The sequence below is a fragment of the Typopeltis vanoorti genome, chromosome 26 (genome assembly GCF_054136105.1).
Source record: "Typopeltis vanoorti isolate ZY-2024b chromosome 26, IOZ_Tvanoo_1.0, whole genome shotgun sequence".
NCBI lineage: Eukaryota > Metazoa > Arthropoda > Arachnida > Uropygi > Thelyphonidae > Typopeltis > Typopeltis vanoorti.
The window spans coordinates 4,595,024-4,614,083 of NC_143574.1; the positions used below are offsets into that span (position 1 = coordinate 4,595,024).

The 19,060-nt window shown below is 34.9% G+C and overlaps 1 protein-coding gene across 1 annotated transcript in view; it reads left to right on the forward strand.

The window, feature by feature from the left end:
• Positions 1-19,060, forward strand: part of LOC150092282 (transcription elongation factor A N-terminal and central domain-containing protein 2-like) — a 38,440-nt gene that overhangs the window by 3,438 nt on the left and 15,942 nt on the right. The window contains exons 3-4 of the mRNA XM_090414884.1: positions 5,268-5,409; positions 17,897-18,090. Of these exons, the coding sequence (XP_090271010.1) occupies positions 5,268-5,409; positions 17,897-18,090 (336 nt within the window). The remainder of the gene's footprint in view (positions 1-5,267; positions 5,410-17,896; positions 18,091-19,060) is intronic.

Consider the following 19,060-nt stretch of genomic DNA (forward strand, 5'->3'; position numbering starts at 1 on the left):
ATGAGCAACATTAAAATAATAATAATAGTAGTAGTTTAGAAAATGTGTAGGAGCAATGCCCTTTACCAGCTGACTTTGACAATGAGTGATACCAAAAACAGACTGACTTATATGCCAGTTGGTAACCTAAAAAAATTGTGGTTTAGATCTTGCAACAGCTGGATTCAAGAATCCGAATTTGGGCATCAAGGATTTTGTGTAAGTATATAGTGAATACTAGTCCTGCAGATGAATAGACTGATAAAGAATAAATGATAAAGGATGTCTGTTTCTTGTTACCAAGTGTACTGTTATGTCCTTAGGCTGAATAAATTACTATGCATTCTACTATATAGGAATTAACTTCTAGAAAATAAATGGTGAGCTAAGGATCTAGAATTGTTAATGGGTAGAAGGGGAATTGGAGTTAAGGAGGATTCACATTGCAAAAGTAGTAAAAACAAACATAAGGATAATTGTAATACTCTGAAACAAACACATTGAGAAGATAAGAATGTTATAGTATTTAATTTTTTTTAAAAGTACTACATATTATACATTCATACTGCTGCTTTGATTTTCCAGCCTTGTTGGCCTGGCCCTAGTGGGTAGCATTTTCTCAACTAAGGCTTGACTACCTAAAATATTCACATCATTCGGTGCAAAACATCCACTCTCTCCTTACTGGAGGCATGAAGATATTAGAACTGCAGATTTTGGATTATAGATTGTCTCTGACATATTTCATGCATTTTATATATACGTGTAAGATTAATATTGAATTAAATGAATGCATTGATTTGATTATAAAGTTTATTTATCGGAAATGATAATTGTAATTTAAATGTATTCCAGATATGAAAACTTACTTGTTTTGCAATGAAGAAATTACTTGTTACTTATTGAAGAAATTACTTATTTTCTCATACACTTCAAGTGTGTGTGATTTACTGTTTTCAAGTAAAGCGGCATAACTATGATGTAATTACAGCTCATTTTTCTTGCTTTATGACTTAAATGAAAACCGAAAATCTGATGCATAGTGGAGAGCATGCATGGAGTAAAACGAACACTGTGAGAGAAATTAGGGGTATTTTTGGAACTCGATAGGAGATATTTACAAAGTTTTTCAAATAGAAAGAAAAACATTTAAAAGTTATCAATTGTGTTATAATAATGACAACAGGGGAATTATTTGGGAACGAAGATACAGCAGAGTGAATTTTTAATGACTGTTCATTTTTTTGTAGTCTTTCATGTAGCAAGAAAGATAAAGTTCTGAACATTAAAGGAGATAAAAAGGATAGAAGAAAGTAATGATGATTAGTTTACATTATGACTTTTAGAGCACATGGCAAGTGTTTTTGTGGTTCTTTAATGCTGTAATGTTCAAATTAAGGATTTCGGATATCAAAGTTTTATTTTAGCATTCTTTAATAATTCGTGGGGTGCTTAAGGGTCAAAGCTGTAAAACTGAGAAGAGACCTCCACATAGCCTTTAAAGGAATGCGGAGAACCGACCAGGGCTTCTGACCTAATGTTCAATCCTCACCTTCTCATGGTGCATCCTGTTGGGTATCTACTGGATACTGAATGAACGAGGATGGGCTGGCAATTTGGGATTTAGCCGACCAAATAGTATTCCTATTGGTTAAACCAAAATACAAAATGATGGTACAACATGACAAATTTTCATGCTGGCTGGGGCATCGCCCAGTTAAACAAGGCCCCTGTTGTTTTCTCCAGAGAACCAGGGCGAACAGCGAAAAGTCAGCTACTGGAACAAATCTGAAAACACATCCCAACACAACATCACCAGAGTTAAAGATCGGTACTATCAACATAAGAAGCCTGAATGGCAAAGAAATGGAGCTAGTGGAGGAATTAGAAGTACCAGATCGACATATTAGGGGTGACTGAAACAAAAAAAAAAAAAAAAAAAAAAAAAACTGGTGAGATCTTTCTGAGCAATAAATACAAAATGTTATATTCAGGCAATGACAATCAAGGAAAAGGAGTAGCCATAGTATTCAACAGAAAATACGAGGCTCATCTTCTTGAATGGCAGGCAGTGTCAAGTAGAGTGATTTGGGCAAATATCAGAATGGGGAACTGGACAATGAGACTTATTTGTGCCTATGGTCCAGCAGAAGGTTCTACTAAGGTAGAAGTGGAGGAATTTTTTGAGGCTCTAGAGAAAGCTACTTACACAATTAAAAAGGAAGAGTTGGTTTTTGTTGGGGGATCTAAATAGCAGAGAAGGAAGTGATTGTCAGACATATAAAAATGTTTTGGGAAAATTTGGAGAAATGAGCAAAGCTAATAATAATGGCAAATACCTGTTGGATTTCTGCTCAGGACATGGACTGGTTATTACTAACACCATGTTCCAACATAAAAATATGCACAAATTCACATGGAGAGAAGAGGCAAGGAATAAGAAAAGTCTCATTGACTATGTTATTGTTGATTGTGATGTTTTCTCCCTGGTGTAGGACACCAGAGTATATAGAGGATTTGAAATTGGAAGTGATCACTATTTAGTCTTCAGCAAGATAAAATTGAATTTCATATTGAAAAGAATGACATGTAAGAAAGTTTTAAAGTGAATAAAAGTTGAGCAGCTCTCAGATGTGAACTGTAGACTAAAATACACAAAGATTATTGAAGGAAAAATGAAAGGGTTTGAGAACAGGAACCAAACATTGGAGATTCAGTGGCAGGCCTTGAAGAAAACCCTGATTGATTCAGCTAGAGAGGCATGAGGTGAAGTTGTCTGCAAGGATAGAAAAATTAGACCTCCATGGGGACACAGGAAGTTAAAGAGGCTGTGAAGGAAAAGTAGAAAGCATGTCAAAAGTTCCTGGCAAATAAGTCAGCTTTTGTTCTTAGAGAATGCAGAAACAAATGTAAGAAAGCTAAACAGCATGTAAAACTAGCTAAACAAAAGTCATGGGAGGACATTTGCAAGAATATAGAAAATAAATATCAAGAAGGTGGCAAAATATTCTGGAGGTTGTTGAAGAAGCTTAGGAATGGAGGAAAGAGCGCTGTAAAAGGACTTAGAGATGATAAAGGTGACATGAAAACAGGAGAAAAAGATATTCTTGAAGTATGGAGTAATTACTTTGAAAATTTGCTAAATGAAACAAGCAGTGATGACAGCACAGTGATAAAAAAACACTGATCAGGCATGCAGTCAGGAATACATATCCATACTTGAAGTAGAAAAAGCCATCAAAGGCTTGAAATGTCGAAAGGCAGCAGGAGTAGATGATATTCAACCAGAAATGCTGAAGTATGGTGGTATAAAAGTCTTACAGTGGCTGCACTGCATAGTTCAGAATGCTTGGACAGAGGGACGAATTCCAGACGATTGGAGTAGAGCTCTCATAATACCCATATATAAAAAAAAGGGAAATAAAACTGATTGTGACAATTACAGAGGTATATCCCTACTGAGTGTTCCTGGTAAGATATATGCAAGTATACTTGAGAAACGGTTGAGAAGAATTGTGGAAGAAAAGCTTGGTGAAGAGCAAGCTGCATTCATGTCAAATAGAGGCTGTCAGGATCAGATCTTCACTTTATGACAAATAGTGGAGAAATCATGGGAATGTAACAAAGATCTGTATTTAAGTTTTGTCGATTTAGAAAAGGCATGTGACAAGGTGCCAAGAGAGAAGCTGTTCAATACGCTACAGTTATATGGTGTCAATGGGGCATTTTATCAAGCAATACTTAGTCTTTATTTGAGTTGTAAGTCAGCAGTTAGAATTGAAGGAAGTACAGGAAGATGGTTTAATGTTAAATCTGGTGTGAGACTAAGATGGACATTATCCCCTCTGTTATTCATCATCTATGTGGATCACATTATGAAGGAAAGTGGTATTAAACATGATATCAAAATTGCAGATGTTAATGTCAGCTCTTTGCTTTATGCAGATGATGTTATACTTCTAAATAAATCCGCTACAAGTCTGCAAGATTCTCTGACTAAATTGAATAACTGTTGTAATAGATATGGTATGAAGGTCAGCAATAAAAAGACAAAGACAATGAAAATAGGCAGAATCATTGAAAATGTCAATTGTGATGTGAGTTCAGAACCCATAGAACAAGTAAAACATTTCAGCTACTTATGCACGATTTTTAGTGAAGATGGTAAATTAAATATGGAAATAGACAAAAAAATCAACAAAGCTGGTATGGTAGGAAGTCAATTGAATAAATTCATATGGAATAAGAGAGAAATTAGTCGGAACACTAAATTAGCTGCATACAAGAGAGTGTTCAAACCAGTTTTAACTTATGGATCTGAGAGCTGGGTCAGAAGTAAAACACTTGACCAAAGACTAGAGACCGCAGATATGAAAATCCTGAGAAAAATTAGAGGCGTGAACAGATGGCATCAATGGCAATATCATATTAAAAACAAGAATATTAGGAAAGAACTTGACATTGTCGGCATCCAGGAATGCATTAGCAGAGCTAATATCAGGTGGTATGGTCACTTAAACAGAATGGGTGAGGAAAGATTAGCAAAACAAGTGTTATCTGCCAAGTTGGCAGGAAAATGACCCAGAGGAAGACCAAGATATAGGTGGAATTGATACGGTACAAAGTGCTTTAGACGATAGAAATATAAGATCTGGTAATGTTGGAGTCTTGACAAGTAACAGACTGATTTGGAGGAAAATTGTAGATAGGAAGTTAGTAATGATGTAAATTATTCATGTAGTACTATCATATCCTGTAAACCCCTTGAGGGTACATAGCAGGAATTTGATGATGATGATGGTAAATTTGTTGGCAACCACCTCTTATCAAATAACTTGACAGTAAATGAGATGATGTTTTAAAATAAAACATGTAAATTGTGCAAAGAAAATAATATATTTTGAATGTATTTAGAAGCTGAAAATTCACTTGCCACTTGTCTCTGATTACTCAACTTGTGACAAGTGGATTTCTTGATTCCTGGTGATAACATAATATTTTAATTGAATGTTAATGAAATGTTTAATTGAAAATATACTGGTGGGGAATATACTGTTGATTGTTGCAAAGGATGCTCTAGAGGCAAAATGCAGGTGTAAAGAATGTTAATAGCTAAATTTGAGGTTAGTTCATTACTTGATTTCTACTTACATATTGCTGTTAAATTAGTCCAAACATTTTTGATTAACTCAAAGTTGGCAGATGGTATATTTTTGGAGTTATTCTAATACTGTTTTGAACTGTTAGCATATTCATTTGGCATGTTTTTTGATTACTGTGTTATCCAGGGTGTTGTAGTAATAGAAGATATTTTGCGTCATAAAGCAACTTTGGAGTGGAAAGATCAACCTGTAGATCAACTTCTCAAAACTCTGGCTGAACTTGAAAAGAAAATGCCCTCAAAAGAAATACTCTTGTCTACCAAAATTGGTAAGAGCAACAGTTTCTTGTTCTTTTTTAATAATCTTATATTAAAAAAAATTAAATAGCTACATCATGTTTAAACTTGCAGGAGTCTCTAAAATTTGTCAGCTTATCTGGAAAAGGCTTACAAACATACTTAAATTAGATTAGTGGCTTTTACCCATTATTTCATTAAGTGTAAACTTCAGATAATGCTGACTTATCACAGTTGGTTGGCCAAGTGGTTAGCATACCTGCCCTCCAACCAACAGATTGCAGGTTTGAATCCCACCATGGCCATGGATGTTTGTGATTTAGGCGGGAGGTGGGAGATGAACTTCATTGCCCAGTGTGAGACCATGTCTCATTTATTGGAGGCCTGAAGTGACTTGAAAAAGTTCCGTGTTTGATCTCTAGAGCAGAGTTGCTGGACTATGTAAAAATAAATTAAAAGATACAAAAACATATATAAAATTGATAAATATAAAAAAAATCCTTAGCCTATCCACAGTACAAAATGTACAATAGGTTAGTAAGTAACCTTTCTTGGGTGAAAGCAACATAAAAACATTATCCTGCAGCTTAATGATCCCAGATCACTTTCACATGGCTGCAGCTGCACTCTTTATTCTTTTATACAGTACTTATTTCTCAGATCATAACTGCAGGTTATCAGTTATTTAAAGTGTTATGGAGAATGTAGCAGAAGCAATTAATGATAGTGCACAAAATACAAATGAGAGTTCGAAGGAAGTGGTTGAAAGTAATAATGTGGATGATGAGATACCAGCGCAGAAAGAAATTGCATGCTTACGCTGACCCCTTCACCGAACAAAACGTGAGCTTGAGCAACTGGAGAAATGATTGGCATGTGGTATGAATGGAGTGCATGAAAGAAAAGGTATGAATGAAAGAAAGAGTGAATGGGAAAATCATAAAAGTGTAAGAAACTGGGAGAAAGGAGACAATATTGTGTGAGAATTCAATAATAATTCGATAATGTTAGTGATGCTATAAGTATGCAGAAGAATGAAGCAAACGAGTTAATTGTTTTGGTTGGCACAAATGATTTGAAAGGTCAGAAATATGCAATGAGAGAAGATATGAAAGAATGAGTTGAAGCAAAAATTAAGAGTAAGAAAGTAAGGATTGTGAGCCAGCTGGCTCGGTATGATAGAACAGAACTGAGAAGAAGGGTCATAATTGCCAATCAGTCAATGAGAAAATTGTATAGGAGGAATGATGTGCGGTTTACTGATGTATAGAGTAAATTTGATGGACAAAAGGCGCCAGACGGACTACATTTAAATGGTTTAGGAGTTAGATGTTTGGAGAAAGTATTCTTTAGTGAGAGTGTAGTAGTAGTGCAAAACCAGGGAAACTAGAGGAGGATAAAATCAAGCATCTATTTGCTGTGATAAATGAGCATGTGCACAGTAATGATAATGCAATGCTGAATGGAATTTCACAAGTTTCCAATTTGAATGGGTTAGTAATTATGTTACACAAGGGTAACTATGGGTACAAAGGGATGTTGAAATGTATGTATACGAATGAAAGAGATATCAGGAATAAGGGTGAGAAGTTCTTGGCATTGGTAAGCTCAACAGAGGTAGGAAACCACACACCAATTAATATATCTGCAGTGGTTGTTAAAGTACAGGCAGTTCCCAGGTTATGAACGAGATACGTTTCTGAGAACATCTTTAAGTCGGGTTTGTATTTAACTCAGATCCCTGATGAACAGCAATATGTGGTAATAATAATAACACTACTATAATGGCTCATATGTGACAATAATAATACCCCTGTACTGCAATAATAAGTTACAGAAACTGTTGTGCTCTTTCTTTTAATTCAAACAAATAGAACATAAAAACAAACTCATACAAAATGTTTAGATAGGAGTTAGGAGAAATTTCAAAAAAGAATATTGTAGGTTGCTTCAATGTCTTGCTTACTGGAAGGGGCATTTCTGAGGCAAGAAGGTAGGCTATTAATTGGAAGATGATGGAGATGGTGCTAGAGAGGATGGACCTGGTGCTGGAGAATCAAGATTTGATTGTTTCTGGAGGAGGGGAGCTTACCACTGAAGTCAGTTTCTTGAAAAAGGTATCTAGGATTATTTGCATAACCTTTTTATTTTTTTTTCATCATAAATGGCCTTGTAGCAGCTGATGTTCTCACTAACTGCACAGTAAACTGCTGAACGTTAGGATCTTACTCCTCAAGCTTAACAAATCCTACTTCAATGAGACGAAAGGCTTCAGCTAATTCTTTTGTTGTAAACTTTCTTGGCTCTAGATCTTCTGATTCTTTGTGTAGTTGCGTTTCTATCACTGCTTCTATATCTCCATAAGGTGTTCATTGGTTATTTCTTGTGAATGGGACTCTAGTAAATCAATGGCATCATTTTTATCGATGTCTAATTGTAGTGCATTGCTACTATCCACCACAGCTTTTCTGGCTTCGGCGATGTCTTCTCTGAACCCACGAAAATCATCACAGAATTGAGGGTACAGTTTATTCCATACACTTTAATTTTTGATTGCTTCACTTCCTCCTAAGAATCAGCATTGTTTTTGATGATATCATGGATGTTATAATTCTTTCAGAACTCTATCAAGGTCATCACATCATCTTCCATAGCCCAACTGTTTGCAGGAATGCATGCCCTAAGTAATAAGCCTTAAATGCAGAAATGACTTTTTTTGTCCATTGGCTGTAGTAACGATGTAGTGCTGGATGGTAAAAATATGACCTTTACATTAGGGTGAAGGTCATCTAAAGATGTTGTATGTTCAGGAGCATTGTCCAGCACAAGCAGAATTTTAAAGGGAATTTTCTTTTATGAATAATAATGTTGTATAGCAGGAATAAAACACTTCAAGAACCAATCTTCAAACATGGCAAATGTGACCAACCCCTTAAATTTGACTTCCAAATAACAGGAAGAGTTGCTTTAATAATGTGGTGAAGTGTGGGCTTGTTTACATGCATGAAAGAAACTAGTTCCCGAAATATTCATTTAATTATTAATTATCCTTATGGGGAGCCTGTTTGTAAGTACGGAATGCCATAAGTCAGGTTGTCCGTAACCTGAGGACAGCCTGTATTGGAAAAGTTGGTAAAAGGTGAAATACAACAGTAGGTGAATAGGACTACTATACTCTATAGTGGGCAGCATAGCTTTGTGAAGGTCATGTTTAGTAACTTATTCACATTTTATAATAAAGTGACAGCAGAATTGGATAAAGGTAATGACTACGCCATGATACTGCTCGCCTTTACCAAGGCATTTGACAGAATACCACATGGAAAACTATTACAAAAAACTGGAACAAATGGGAATGGATATGAGGTTAGTAGCATGGATAGGGGTGGCTGATGGACAGACACCAGAGAGCAGTATATGGTGGAGTGGAATCTAATAGAATGATGGTGATTAGTAGACTACCTCAGAGTTTGGTACTAGGGCCACTACTCTTTAATTTTTATATCACAATGACATAAGGAAAGATTTAAGAAGGGATATTCAGTTGTTTGCTGATGATGTAAAACTGGGGAGAGCAATAGTTGGTAAAGGTAATGTAGATATACTGTAGGATGATTTAAGTAACTTGGCAATGGGAGCAAAAGATAATGATTGTCAATTTGATTTTGCAAAATGTAAGGTTATGCACTTCAGGTTGAAAAGGTTGCATATAGTGTATCATATGATAGTATTGTATTGCAGGAAATTGGTGAGGCTAGAGACATGGGGATAATGGTGGACAAAGAGTTGAAGTTCAGAGGGCATATTGCATAAGTTGGTAAAATAGCCCAACGAATTACTTGCATGTTGAAAAACATGCAATCAAGGAAGCATGGATAGGGGTAATAACGATAAGGAAGTTATTTTCCCTCTATACGACTGTGATTCAGCCGCATCTTTGCTACTGCACACAGATTTGGTCACCTGGGTTTCTTGGGGACCAGGAGGTGGTCGAGAGGATTCAGAGATGAGTGACCAAGATGGTGACAGGTCTGTGGAATACTCCCTACAAGGATAGGTTGAAGGTTTGTGGGTTACAAAGTTAGGTTGATAGGTAGTGGAGAGGGGGACAAGTTAGAAACTTTTAAGATATTAAAGGGGTTTTATAAAATTGATGCAAGTGAAATTTTTTAATATGTGACAAATAATCAGACCTGTGGACCATCTGTGGAAGTTGTGTAAGAGTCGTTAGTAGGGTTGTGCCAACCAGATTTTTTATATGGAGAGTGGTGAGTGAGTGGAATGGATTACCAGAATTGATTGTGAGTTTCCTAATGTTGAATGGATTGAAGGAGAGGCATTTATGTGTATGATGGAATTGTGTTTGGAATAGGATTTGTGTGTATGAGGGTTGATTTGCATCTCTTGCAATGAGTCTCTGGACTCCATGGAAATGCTGTAAAATAATAATAATATGCTATAGATGTTTCAAATTGTTCACAAGAGATATAAAAATGTATTTCACTTATTTAATATTTTGAGTGTAAAACATCACTGAAAGTATATCTGCTTCAAAAATGCCACATGTGAAAACTTGTAGAAAATTTCATTTGACGTATGTAATACTTTTTTGAAGGAACATAATCATATGCTCATTATTTTTTTTCCCAGAATAAAGTGCAAAGGGGTTATTTTCTCATTGTTTTCACAAGCTAAAATTGAAAATAAGATTTTTTTAGTTATTTTTTTTTAATTGCACTAGTTACATAATATGCATACATTAGCTCACAGTGTCACCTTTATTCTTGCTTTTTTTAATCTCTTTGAGATCTTGTCTGTCATTAGTTAGATGTAAGGGAGCAATACTTCTCAGTTATCCAAGATATGAAAACAAATAATAAAGATGACATTCTTTTCTTAAAAAAACAACAACTCAAGTCTGTGCACCAAAACTTCCTCATTCACCATGAAAAAGCGAGGAGTATATAAAATCTTTTGTTTGTGTAGAATATGTAATGTGAGATAGCTGGTCAAGGAGAGATGTGCATGTCTTGATGAAGAAAATACCAATGAACTAGCCTCATGCTCAGTAACAATAAATCATTTATTGTAGCAGTATATAGAAAGGGCCTATATTGATTATAATTTCTTCATCAAACATTCAAGTAATCACTGAAAATGTTAAATCTTAATTAGTGCACTAAAAACAAGGAATCATTCTACATTAGGTCTAGTCTTGTTTCATCAAAAACTGGCACATGCATATTTCAGACATACACATTATAATGCTAGACATAATACATTGGGGACATAATACTAATTATGCTAATATAAATGAATTATGGGTTTACAACCTTTGAATGATTCTCATTATAATTAAAATGCAAATCCCACAATTATTCCAGCAGTTATGTGATTCGAAATCATCATCATTAGTGTTCTGTCTCTTGACAGGTCCAATGGTATAACTCAGCAGATTCTCTTCCCCCAATTTCCTCTGTCTCTTGCTTCCTCCTTCATTTCCTGATATCTTCTTGTTCCCATTATATCATCAAGCATCGATCTACACACAGCATTGCTGATCTGTTTTAAATGTTTCATACTACTGATATCTTTAGATTATATATTTAGTTTAATCCTTTATCCAAGTGTAAGCAAACAAAGTTTGCAGCTGAAGTATCTTCAGGACTGGGGCAACTCGTGTCAAAGGTGGACTAAGTTCTCATCACTTTCCTTAGTATCCCATAATGCAAAGCACATCTCCTTGCGGATATGTATAATGCTATGCATCATGGGAAGGGTCACTACCCAGACTGGTTTCGGCCTTTATTGAAGTCTCTTCAGTGGGAGCCAGACCCAGAGGTGGTACCAAGGTTGAAGCAATGCAGAACTCATATTTCCATATGCCAGTTGCCAAAAAGTGTCACACCTTATTAAATTACTCTGGATTAGAGAAAGATGGAAGTTTTTTTTTCCCCCGCTTGGTTAGACTATAAATTATATATTTAGTTTAATCCTTTCCAAGTATAAGCAAACAAAGTTTGTGCCTAAAGTATTTTCAGGACTGGAGCAACTCATGGCAAAGGTGGACTAAGTTCTCATACTATCCTTAGTATCCCACAATGCAAAGCACATCTCCTTGCGGACATGTATAATGCTATGCATTATGGGAAGGGTCACTGCTTAGACTGGTTTCGGCCTTTATTGAGGTGAAAAAGTAAAGGGTTGCTCATCATAGGCCTAGAGTAGTTAGTATAGGGGTGTAAGAGAGCCTGATAGTATTCAATATTAGGATAAAAAAGACAGATAGATAGCATGAGAGAGAGAGAGAGAGAAAAAGCCTCAGCTCTTTTATATCATCATATAGCCAAAGGCTGTCAGTTTTCCTTTTTCACCAATCTCATATAGATGAACAACCAAAAAAACCAATTGAAACTAAAGTGAGTGCAAAGATGACTGATACCCAGGTGGTTAGCCTCATCTGGGTTAACCGCCTTCAGTTGGCCTTCTCTGCCTGGGATTGCTCTCCAGTCATCCCTGCAATTGTTATAAGGCTGTTGAATTAAGAGGATGGAACTATTTAAAAAACCTCTCATAGCAAGAATAGACAGAATTTTATCTCCCCCTGGTGAATATTGCTTAATGTGGGTGGTCTACACCATCTAATGATAAATTTGATATTCTAAATACAAAAAAACGTCTGACTGAACAATAAAATTTCCACAATACAATATTATAAAGCATTTGGATGTCATATTGCTGGTTTTCAAATCCACGTTTTTTTCTAACCTTCCATAAATGGTATTTTAATTCATTAATTATCAAAATCAAAATTCTCTTCCCATTGCTGACAGGTGGTGGGTACTGTAATAATAATAATAAAAAAATAACCTGTTCTGTTGTAAATAGTGGTATGCCCAACACATTACATAATCTGTTCCAAATACGCAGAGTAAGAGGATAGCTGTAGAATGCATTTTCTACTGTTTCCAATTGGTAACAGATGTCACAGATTGGATCTCCAATGTTAAAGTAGCTCCATTTAATGGCATTGACTGGAAAGTGACCATATGCAATTCTCCAAGCAAGATCCTTCCTGTTAGGGTACTCTTGGAACTTCATCAAGTTATGAAACAAAATATTTTGTCAGTACCCAACTGTGGAACTTTGCAGTGAAAGAGATTAAAGATTTCTTTATACCAAATTTTACTTTTTTTTAATGGACACAATGTCAATTTCGGAGTGTTTTACAGTCTTAGAGTTAAGCACAGAATAACTTCAAACAGGGGAAGATGAAAACTTAAGTAGTACTGGATAAGGTCTGCACATGTGGGATTATTTTGCAATATTTTATGGATTTTTGTATTGCTTAAATAGCAGAATTTTAAGACTGGAAGTCCAAATCCTCCATGCTTCATTGATAGTTGAAGAAATTCCTTTTTAACTTCTTGGTATCGGCTAGACCAAAAAAATCGCAGAGGTTTACTATACAATTGCTTTTCGTCAGCTTCTGTGATATCTGTAATATTTATTATGTACAACTGATCAGGAAAGATTATGGTTTTGAGTACTATGGCTTTAGAAGAAAAGGAGAGCAGCCCTATTTTCCAGTCTTCTAACATTTCCGAATTCTTGTATATAAGTTCTTTGGCTCGTAATATTCGATAAGTGGAGAAGGGAATTCCAAGTATAATGAGGGGTTAGTCCAAAAGAAATGCCTCCAAGATCCCACTTTCCATAAACATTTAATTTTGTCTTGTCTGCATTAATAATTAATCTGCTGCTTTTGCTGAATTTTTCCAAAATACCAAAAAATATATACACCTAAACCTCTTTTTATGTGATAGATACGTTCCTAAAAATGACGCGTAAATAGAATTCGCGTAAAAAGAACTACTGACTTCATAGAAAAAGTGAAGATTGGTTCAACCTGAAATATAAGCAAAATAATGAAAAAACAAACATTAAATTCATTAGGATCATAAGATTTTTATTTACATTTCATGGAGAGCACACATACATATAATGAATTTTAATAACTTAAAAAAAAACATTCGTTTCAGTTGTTTGCTAAGGATTCTATAAAAAAATTGTTATTCACTATCAGTTTCTGACAATAAACGCAAAAGCTTTCGTTTTCGTGAGACTGTAATATCACTAGAACTACTAGATATGGTATTATCGTCATCGACTTCTGCCTCAACTTGTGGAATTCTTCTTGTCATGTCTTGAACAAAAGTACCACTGGTTGTTTCAGTAGTTTTAGGCATGAACTCAGTTATTAATCGCTGTGTTGATGCTTTAGATAAGTCACGATATAATTCTCCGTATGAAGACATTAACAACTTAAGCTCACGTGAAAACTTTCCAGCATGTTCTTCATTTGGATCTTGTCGGGCAAAATAATTGCCTAAATTACTGGCCAGTTTAAGACCTTTAATTATATCAGCAGTAAAAATAGGATTATCTTAATCATTATCATTAACTTCTTTGCTTTCAATAGTCTCAGAAACAATCTCCACTATTTCATCTTCGCTAAGACGTTTATCAATTAACAATTCTTCGATATCTGCTGATGTAAGATCATCGAATCCTTCTCTGCCAATTTCACAGATGCCAAACTTATTATATTGGGGAATTCTGCAGTATGATTGAAGGGAACAAGAGCATTCTCTTTAACACATGCAGGCCAAATAGCTTTCCAGCATGCATTCATAGTTTCTGATCTCAATTCAGATAACGATAATCGAACCTGATCAATACAATCCATAATTGAAACTTTTTCCACACATCCATAACTGACAGTGTTTCATCATCATTTAGCTTGTTCAAAATGTACTGAAATGTTCATCTGACATAATATGTTTTAAAAGTCGCAATTATACCCTGATCTAGAGGTTGTAGCAATGATGTGGTATTGGGCGGCAGAAAAAAAAAAAATTGCACATTTGGGTGTTCTATGGCAGGATGACCAGGTGCGTTATCAAGAATCAAAAGCACTTTAAATTCGAGACCCTTGTCATTCAAATAGCATCTAACTGCTGGCACAAAATGTTTTGTGGAACCACTTGGTGAAAATATCAATGGTCACCCAAGCGTTTTTGTTGGCCATCCAATGAACTGGCAATTTTTGAAAATCTGCGCCTTTCATTGGCCGTGGTCTTAATGATCAATTTATGAGCAATGGTTTTAACATCCGATCTCCTAAAGCGTTTGAACAAAAGAGGAGTGTTATGCAATCCTTTGCTGCTTTGAACCCTACCAACAGTTTTTTGCATTTTTGATACGTAAGTTCTGTTTGGCATTTTTTTCCAGAAAAGGCCGGTTTCATCCATATTCCAAACTTGTTCACGAGTGTAACCTCCATCTTCAATTATTTTAGCAAGTTTTTGTGGAAATACTTTAGCAGCTGTTTCATCAGCAGAAGCCGTTTCACCTTTAATTTTTATATTATGAAGAGCATGTCTTTTAATAAACTTAGCCAGCTAACCATTGCTTGCATGAAATTCATATTTTTTCCTCAATTGAGATGAAGTATCTGGCTGCAGTTTTTTAATCTGTTCATAAAATCTCAATGCCGATTGCTTGATGGAATTTCCGTCAACTGGCATTCTTTTTTGTACATTATCTAAAGCTTTTTCAGCCTTTTCTAGAACAACATCTCTTGTGTATGATGATAATTTCGCACTCGATTTTGTACCAGAACATACCACTTTTCTAATAGCCTCTTCATTTTTCTTTATAGATCTGACAGTTGATTCACAGACTCCAAAATGCTTACCCACAGCCTTGCACCTTCCCCAGTTTGAAGACGATCTAAAATTTGAATTTTTATATCCAAGGAAATGGCTTTTCCTTTTTTTTTTTGGTTATTGGCAACATCATGTGAGGGCTGGATTATAATCTTCGGTTAATGAAATGAAAGTTTGAAAATTACATATAGCTTACCATTTATTATTTCTTGGCAAAATTATTAATTTTATGTGATTTTTATTTTGATTTCACTTAAAAAATGCGGTAACTGTGTTGTCTACTCAAACACCAAATTCAAACTGCTAAAAACTGCTTTTTTATGCGCAGTCAGTTATGAAATTCGTAAGAATTTAGAATTTTCTTAATTGAAATGAGAATGCAATTCTACAAAATTCTCTGAATTTTCTTGAATTACAGATTTTTTCCTAACTTAGACTTTAGGTTGGTCACGTAAAAGTGAATAAAAATCGCATAAAAAAATTTTTTTTTTGATATCCCAATTTGCATAAAAAATTCGCATAAAAAGAGGTTTAGGTGTATATGGAATCATTATCCTTCGAAGTTCTGACTACATCATTGGCATATCCTAATAACTTATTTTCCAGCCTTTTTAGTTGAAGGAACTGTTATTCCTTGCACAGCATGTGTATTGTTGACTTGTTGTAAGAAAGTTTCAAGACCCAATGCAAAGAGCAGTGGACTAAGAGGGCAACCTTGCTTGACTCCCTTTTGAATTTTTACTGGGTCTGACAGGAATCCATTAACTAGGAGGCAGGTGGTTGAATTGGCATAGGCTCCTTTGATAACAGATAGCAGCTTTTTACCTACACCAATTTGCTGGAGGATGTGGATTAGAAAGGGATGTCGAACATTATCGAATGCTTGAATAAGGTCTACTGATAGCACTGCCATTGACTGCTTTTTCGTGTTAACTAAGCGGATTAGATCATGTAGCAGAAATAGATTAAATTCTACTGTTCGACCTGATACTCCATACACCTGTGTGCTTTTAATTATATATTTCATTCCCACTTTGAGCCTGTTATTGATAATGCCGAAAACTATCTTGTCAGTATTGGATAGAGAAATAGATCTCCAGCTGCTGATTTAGGTGTGATTTCTATTAGGTTTCGGAATGAGGACAGTATGGCTTGCTACAAATTCACTTGGTATGTGTCCTGATGAGAGAAAGGAATTAAATAGTGTAACTAGAATGGGAAGAATAAAATCCCAGGCCTCATAATGAAGTTCTATCCCTAGATCATCAGGCCCTGGGAATTTTCTTGTCTGGCATTTTTTATAGGCTGTGGTAACTTCAGATGCTATAATGGGGCTGTCAAGCCCATCTTGGATATGAACAGTAAAGCCATTAATGTTCCAAGAGTTATAATTTCCAACAGTACTAATGTCTTCAAAAAGATTTTTATAGTGTTTTTGAAAGGAGTCATGGATGTCTATAGTGGACATGTCTTCATCAACACAGATTTGAGTGATAGTCCTCTCTTTGCGAAATTTTGTAAATTGTCTATTGAAGAATGCAGCTGAAGGGCTATCTGCTAAGTGCTGTTGTATTCTTATCTTAAAATTTCTTTCTTCTACCTGTTTCTGCTTTTCCAGTTCTATCTCTATGTTAATGTTTCTAATGATGTTGCAACATTCTATTCCATTGCGTTGGTTTGTTACAAACCAGCTTCTCTCTATATACAGATCTTTCAACTTTTTTTTTCCTTTTGAGGGAAGCCTATTCCTCTCCCCATTCAATCATATTCTGCTTTACTGCTTATTTGAATTTTAACCACGTATCCCAATTCCAGGTAACATTATTTCAATTCAAACAAAGGGTCTGGAATTTAGTTGAAAAGATCAATGGAATTGGTGGAAATCTCCATGGTCCAGAAGAGATATTTATTGAAGTCTCTTCAGTGGGAGCCAGACATAGAGGTGATGCCAAGGTTGAAGCAATGCAGAACTCATATTTCCATATATGCCAGTTGCCAAAAGGTGTCACACCTTATTATCAAATTACTCTGGATTAGAGAAAGATGTTGGAAGTTTTTTCCCCACTTGGTTAGACTATAAATTATATATTTAGTTTAATCCTTTATCCAAGTGGAAGCAAACAAAGTTTGCGCCTGAAATATCTTCAGGACTGCAGCAACTCATGGCAAAGTGGACTAAGTTATTATACATGTATATATAATGTATATATTATACATTATACATCTCCGCAAGGAGATGTGCTTTGCATTATGGGATACTAAGGAAAGTGATGAGAACTTAGTCTACGTTTACCACGATTTGCCCCAGTCCTGAAGATACTTCAGATGCAAACTTTGTTTGCTTACACTTGGATAAAGGATTAAGCTAAATATATAATTTATTGTCTAACCGAGTGGGAAAAAAAACTTCCAACTGATATCTTTAGCTTGCACATGTTAACCTCATTTACTGTAATATCAAGTAATTTTATTTTGCTCTTCTGAAGAATGTTACTATAATGCACACAAAACTAGTAGAAAACTTAAACTTTGTTCATCGAATGGTCTCCATAAATATCTCCAAGTAATAAATTGTATTTAATAATTTAAAAATTTAATAAATGAAATTTATTAAATGTATGAACTTATTTTTCTGATATTCTTCTTGTAGCAATTTTTTTAAAAGAAAACTTGATTGACATGTAATGCTTGTAAATTATGACTATTTATAGTTTTAAAGTAAGGTAATAATGAATGAAAAAAAAAAAAAAACTACCAACAGTAAATTTTACTTTTCTCCTTCATTTAGGTAAAGCAGTTCATAAGTTATGTCACCATCAGGATTCCCAAGTAGCAGCTAAAGCTATGAAATTGTACAAAAGCTGGAAGGAAAACATACTTTCAAAACTTAACAGGCCAGTATATGAAGTAAGATATGATCTTAAAACACAGGAAATCCGCAATACTGCTAAGAAGTGGCTTGCAAAAGCAATTCAGGAAAGCGTAAGTTATTGTATTGCTTTCTTCACTTTGTATGTTCCTTATCATTAAGAGAATAATAATAAGAAATCTTACTAATGTGTATATCATGTTGCTAGAAATATTAATATTATGGAATATTGCTAGTAAACCTTAATTCTCTTGTTCACATGGTCTGTTTTGTATATACAAAACATGACAATAGCTATTCATGTCATATAGGCACAGTAGGAAGTGTAAATCCTGCATCAAATATTTGATACCTGTTTGTTAAAGATTAGCTATTCAATAGGTATGGAAGGGGGGGGGGGAAGCATTATCACAAAAATGATTTTAATTCCAAAAGTGATATATTTGATAGAAGATTCTAAAATCAGATTAGATAAGCTTATATTTCACAGAAGGTGTAACAAATTAAGCTAATGAAAACAAACCCCGTTTTTACAAAATGTTATGACTAATCCTGTTTAAATTGATTAATTAATATCCATATCAGTAGAGATTTTTTAAATGTGAGAATTGCTTCAACCTTTGTTAATTCTAAGATGGTTCTATCCCATCTTTAATTTTTGTGTTAAGCTCAATAGCCTGTCATGGCCAAGTAATTTGGCCTCTTTGAAACTTGATTACTGCTAATGATAGGACATTTAATGCTGTCCGCATTGTCTGATATGTCTGTAAATTGCATGTGCTCTTCTAGCCAGTTTACCTATTTTGTAGAATGAAAAATGCTAGGTTTCTGGGAGAAATAAACCCTGCCACACTCTAAAACTGACTGACTCACCTTCAGTTGAAAAACCCCGATAAAAGTTCTTTGCATTGTAGATGGGATTTGAATCGAAACCTTTACAATTAAAGTGCATCGTTGATACTGGCTGAGCTATGGAGGCATCTTCTCAAGATAGTATTAAATTGTAAATTATTTCTAAATTTATTTTTAACATCCAAAAGCTCTCTTAAATGAATGTAAAAGAACTGAAGTTCATACGGCACC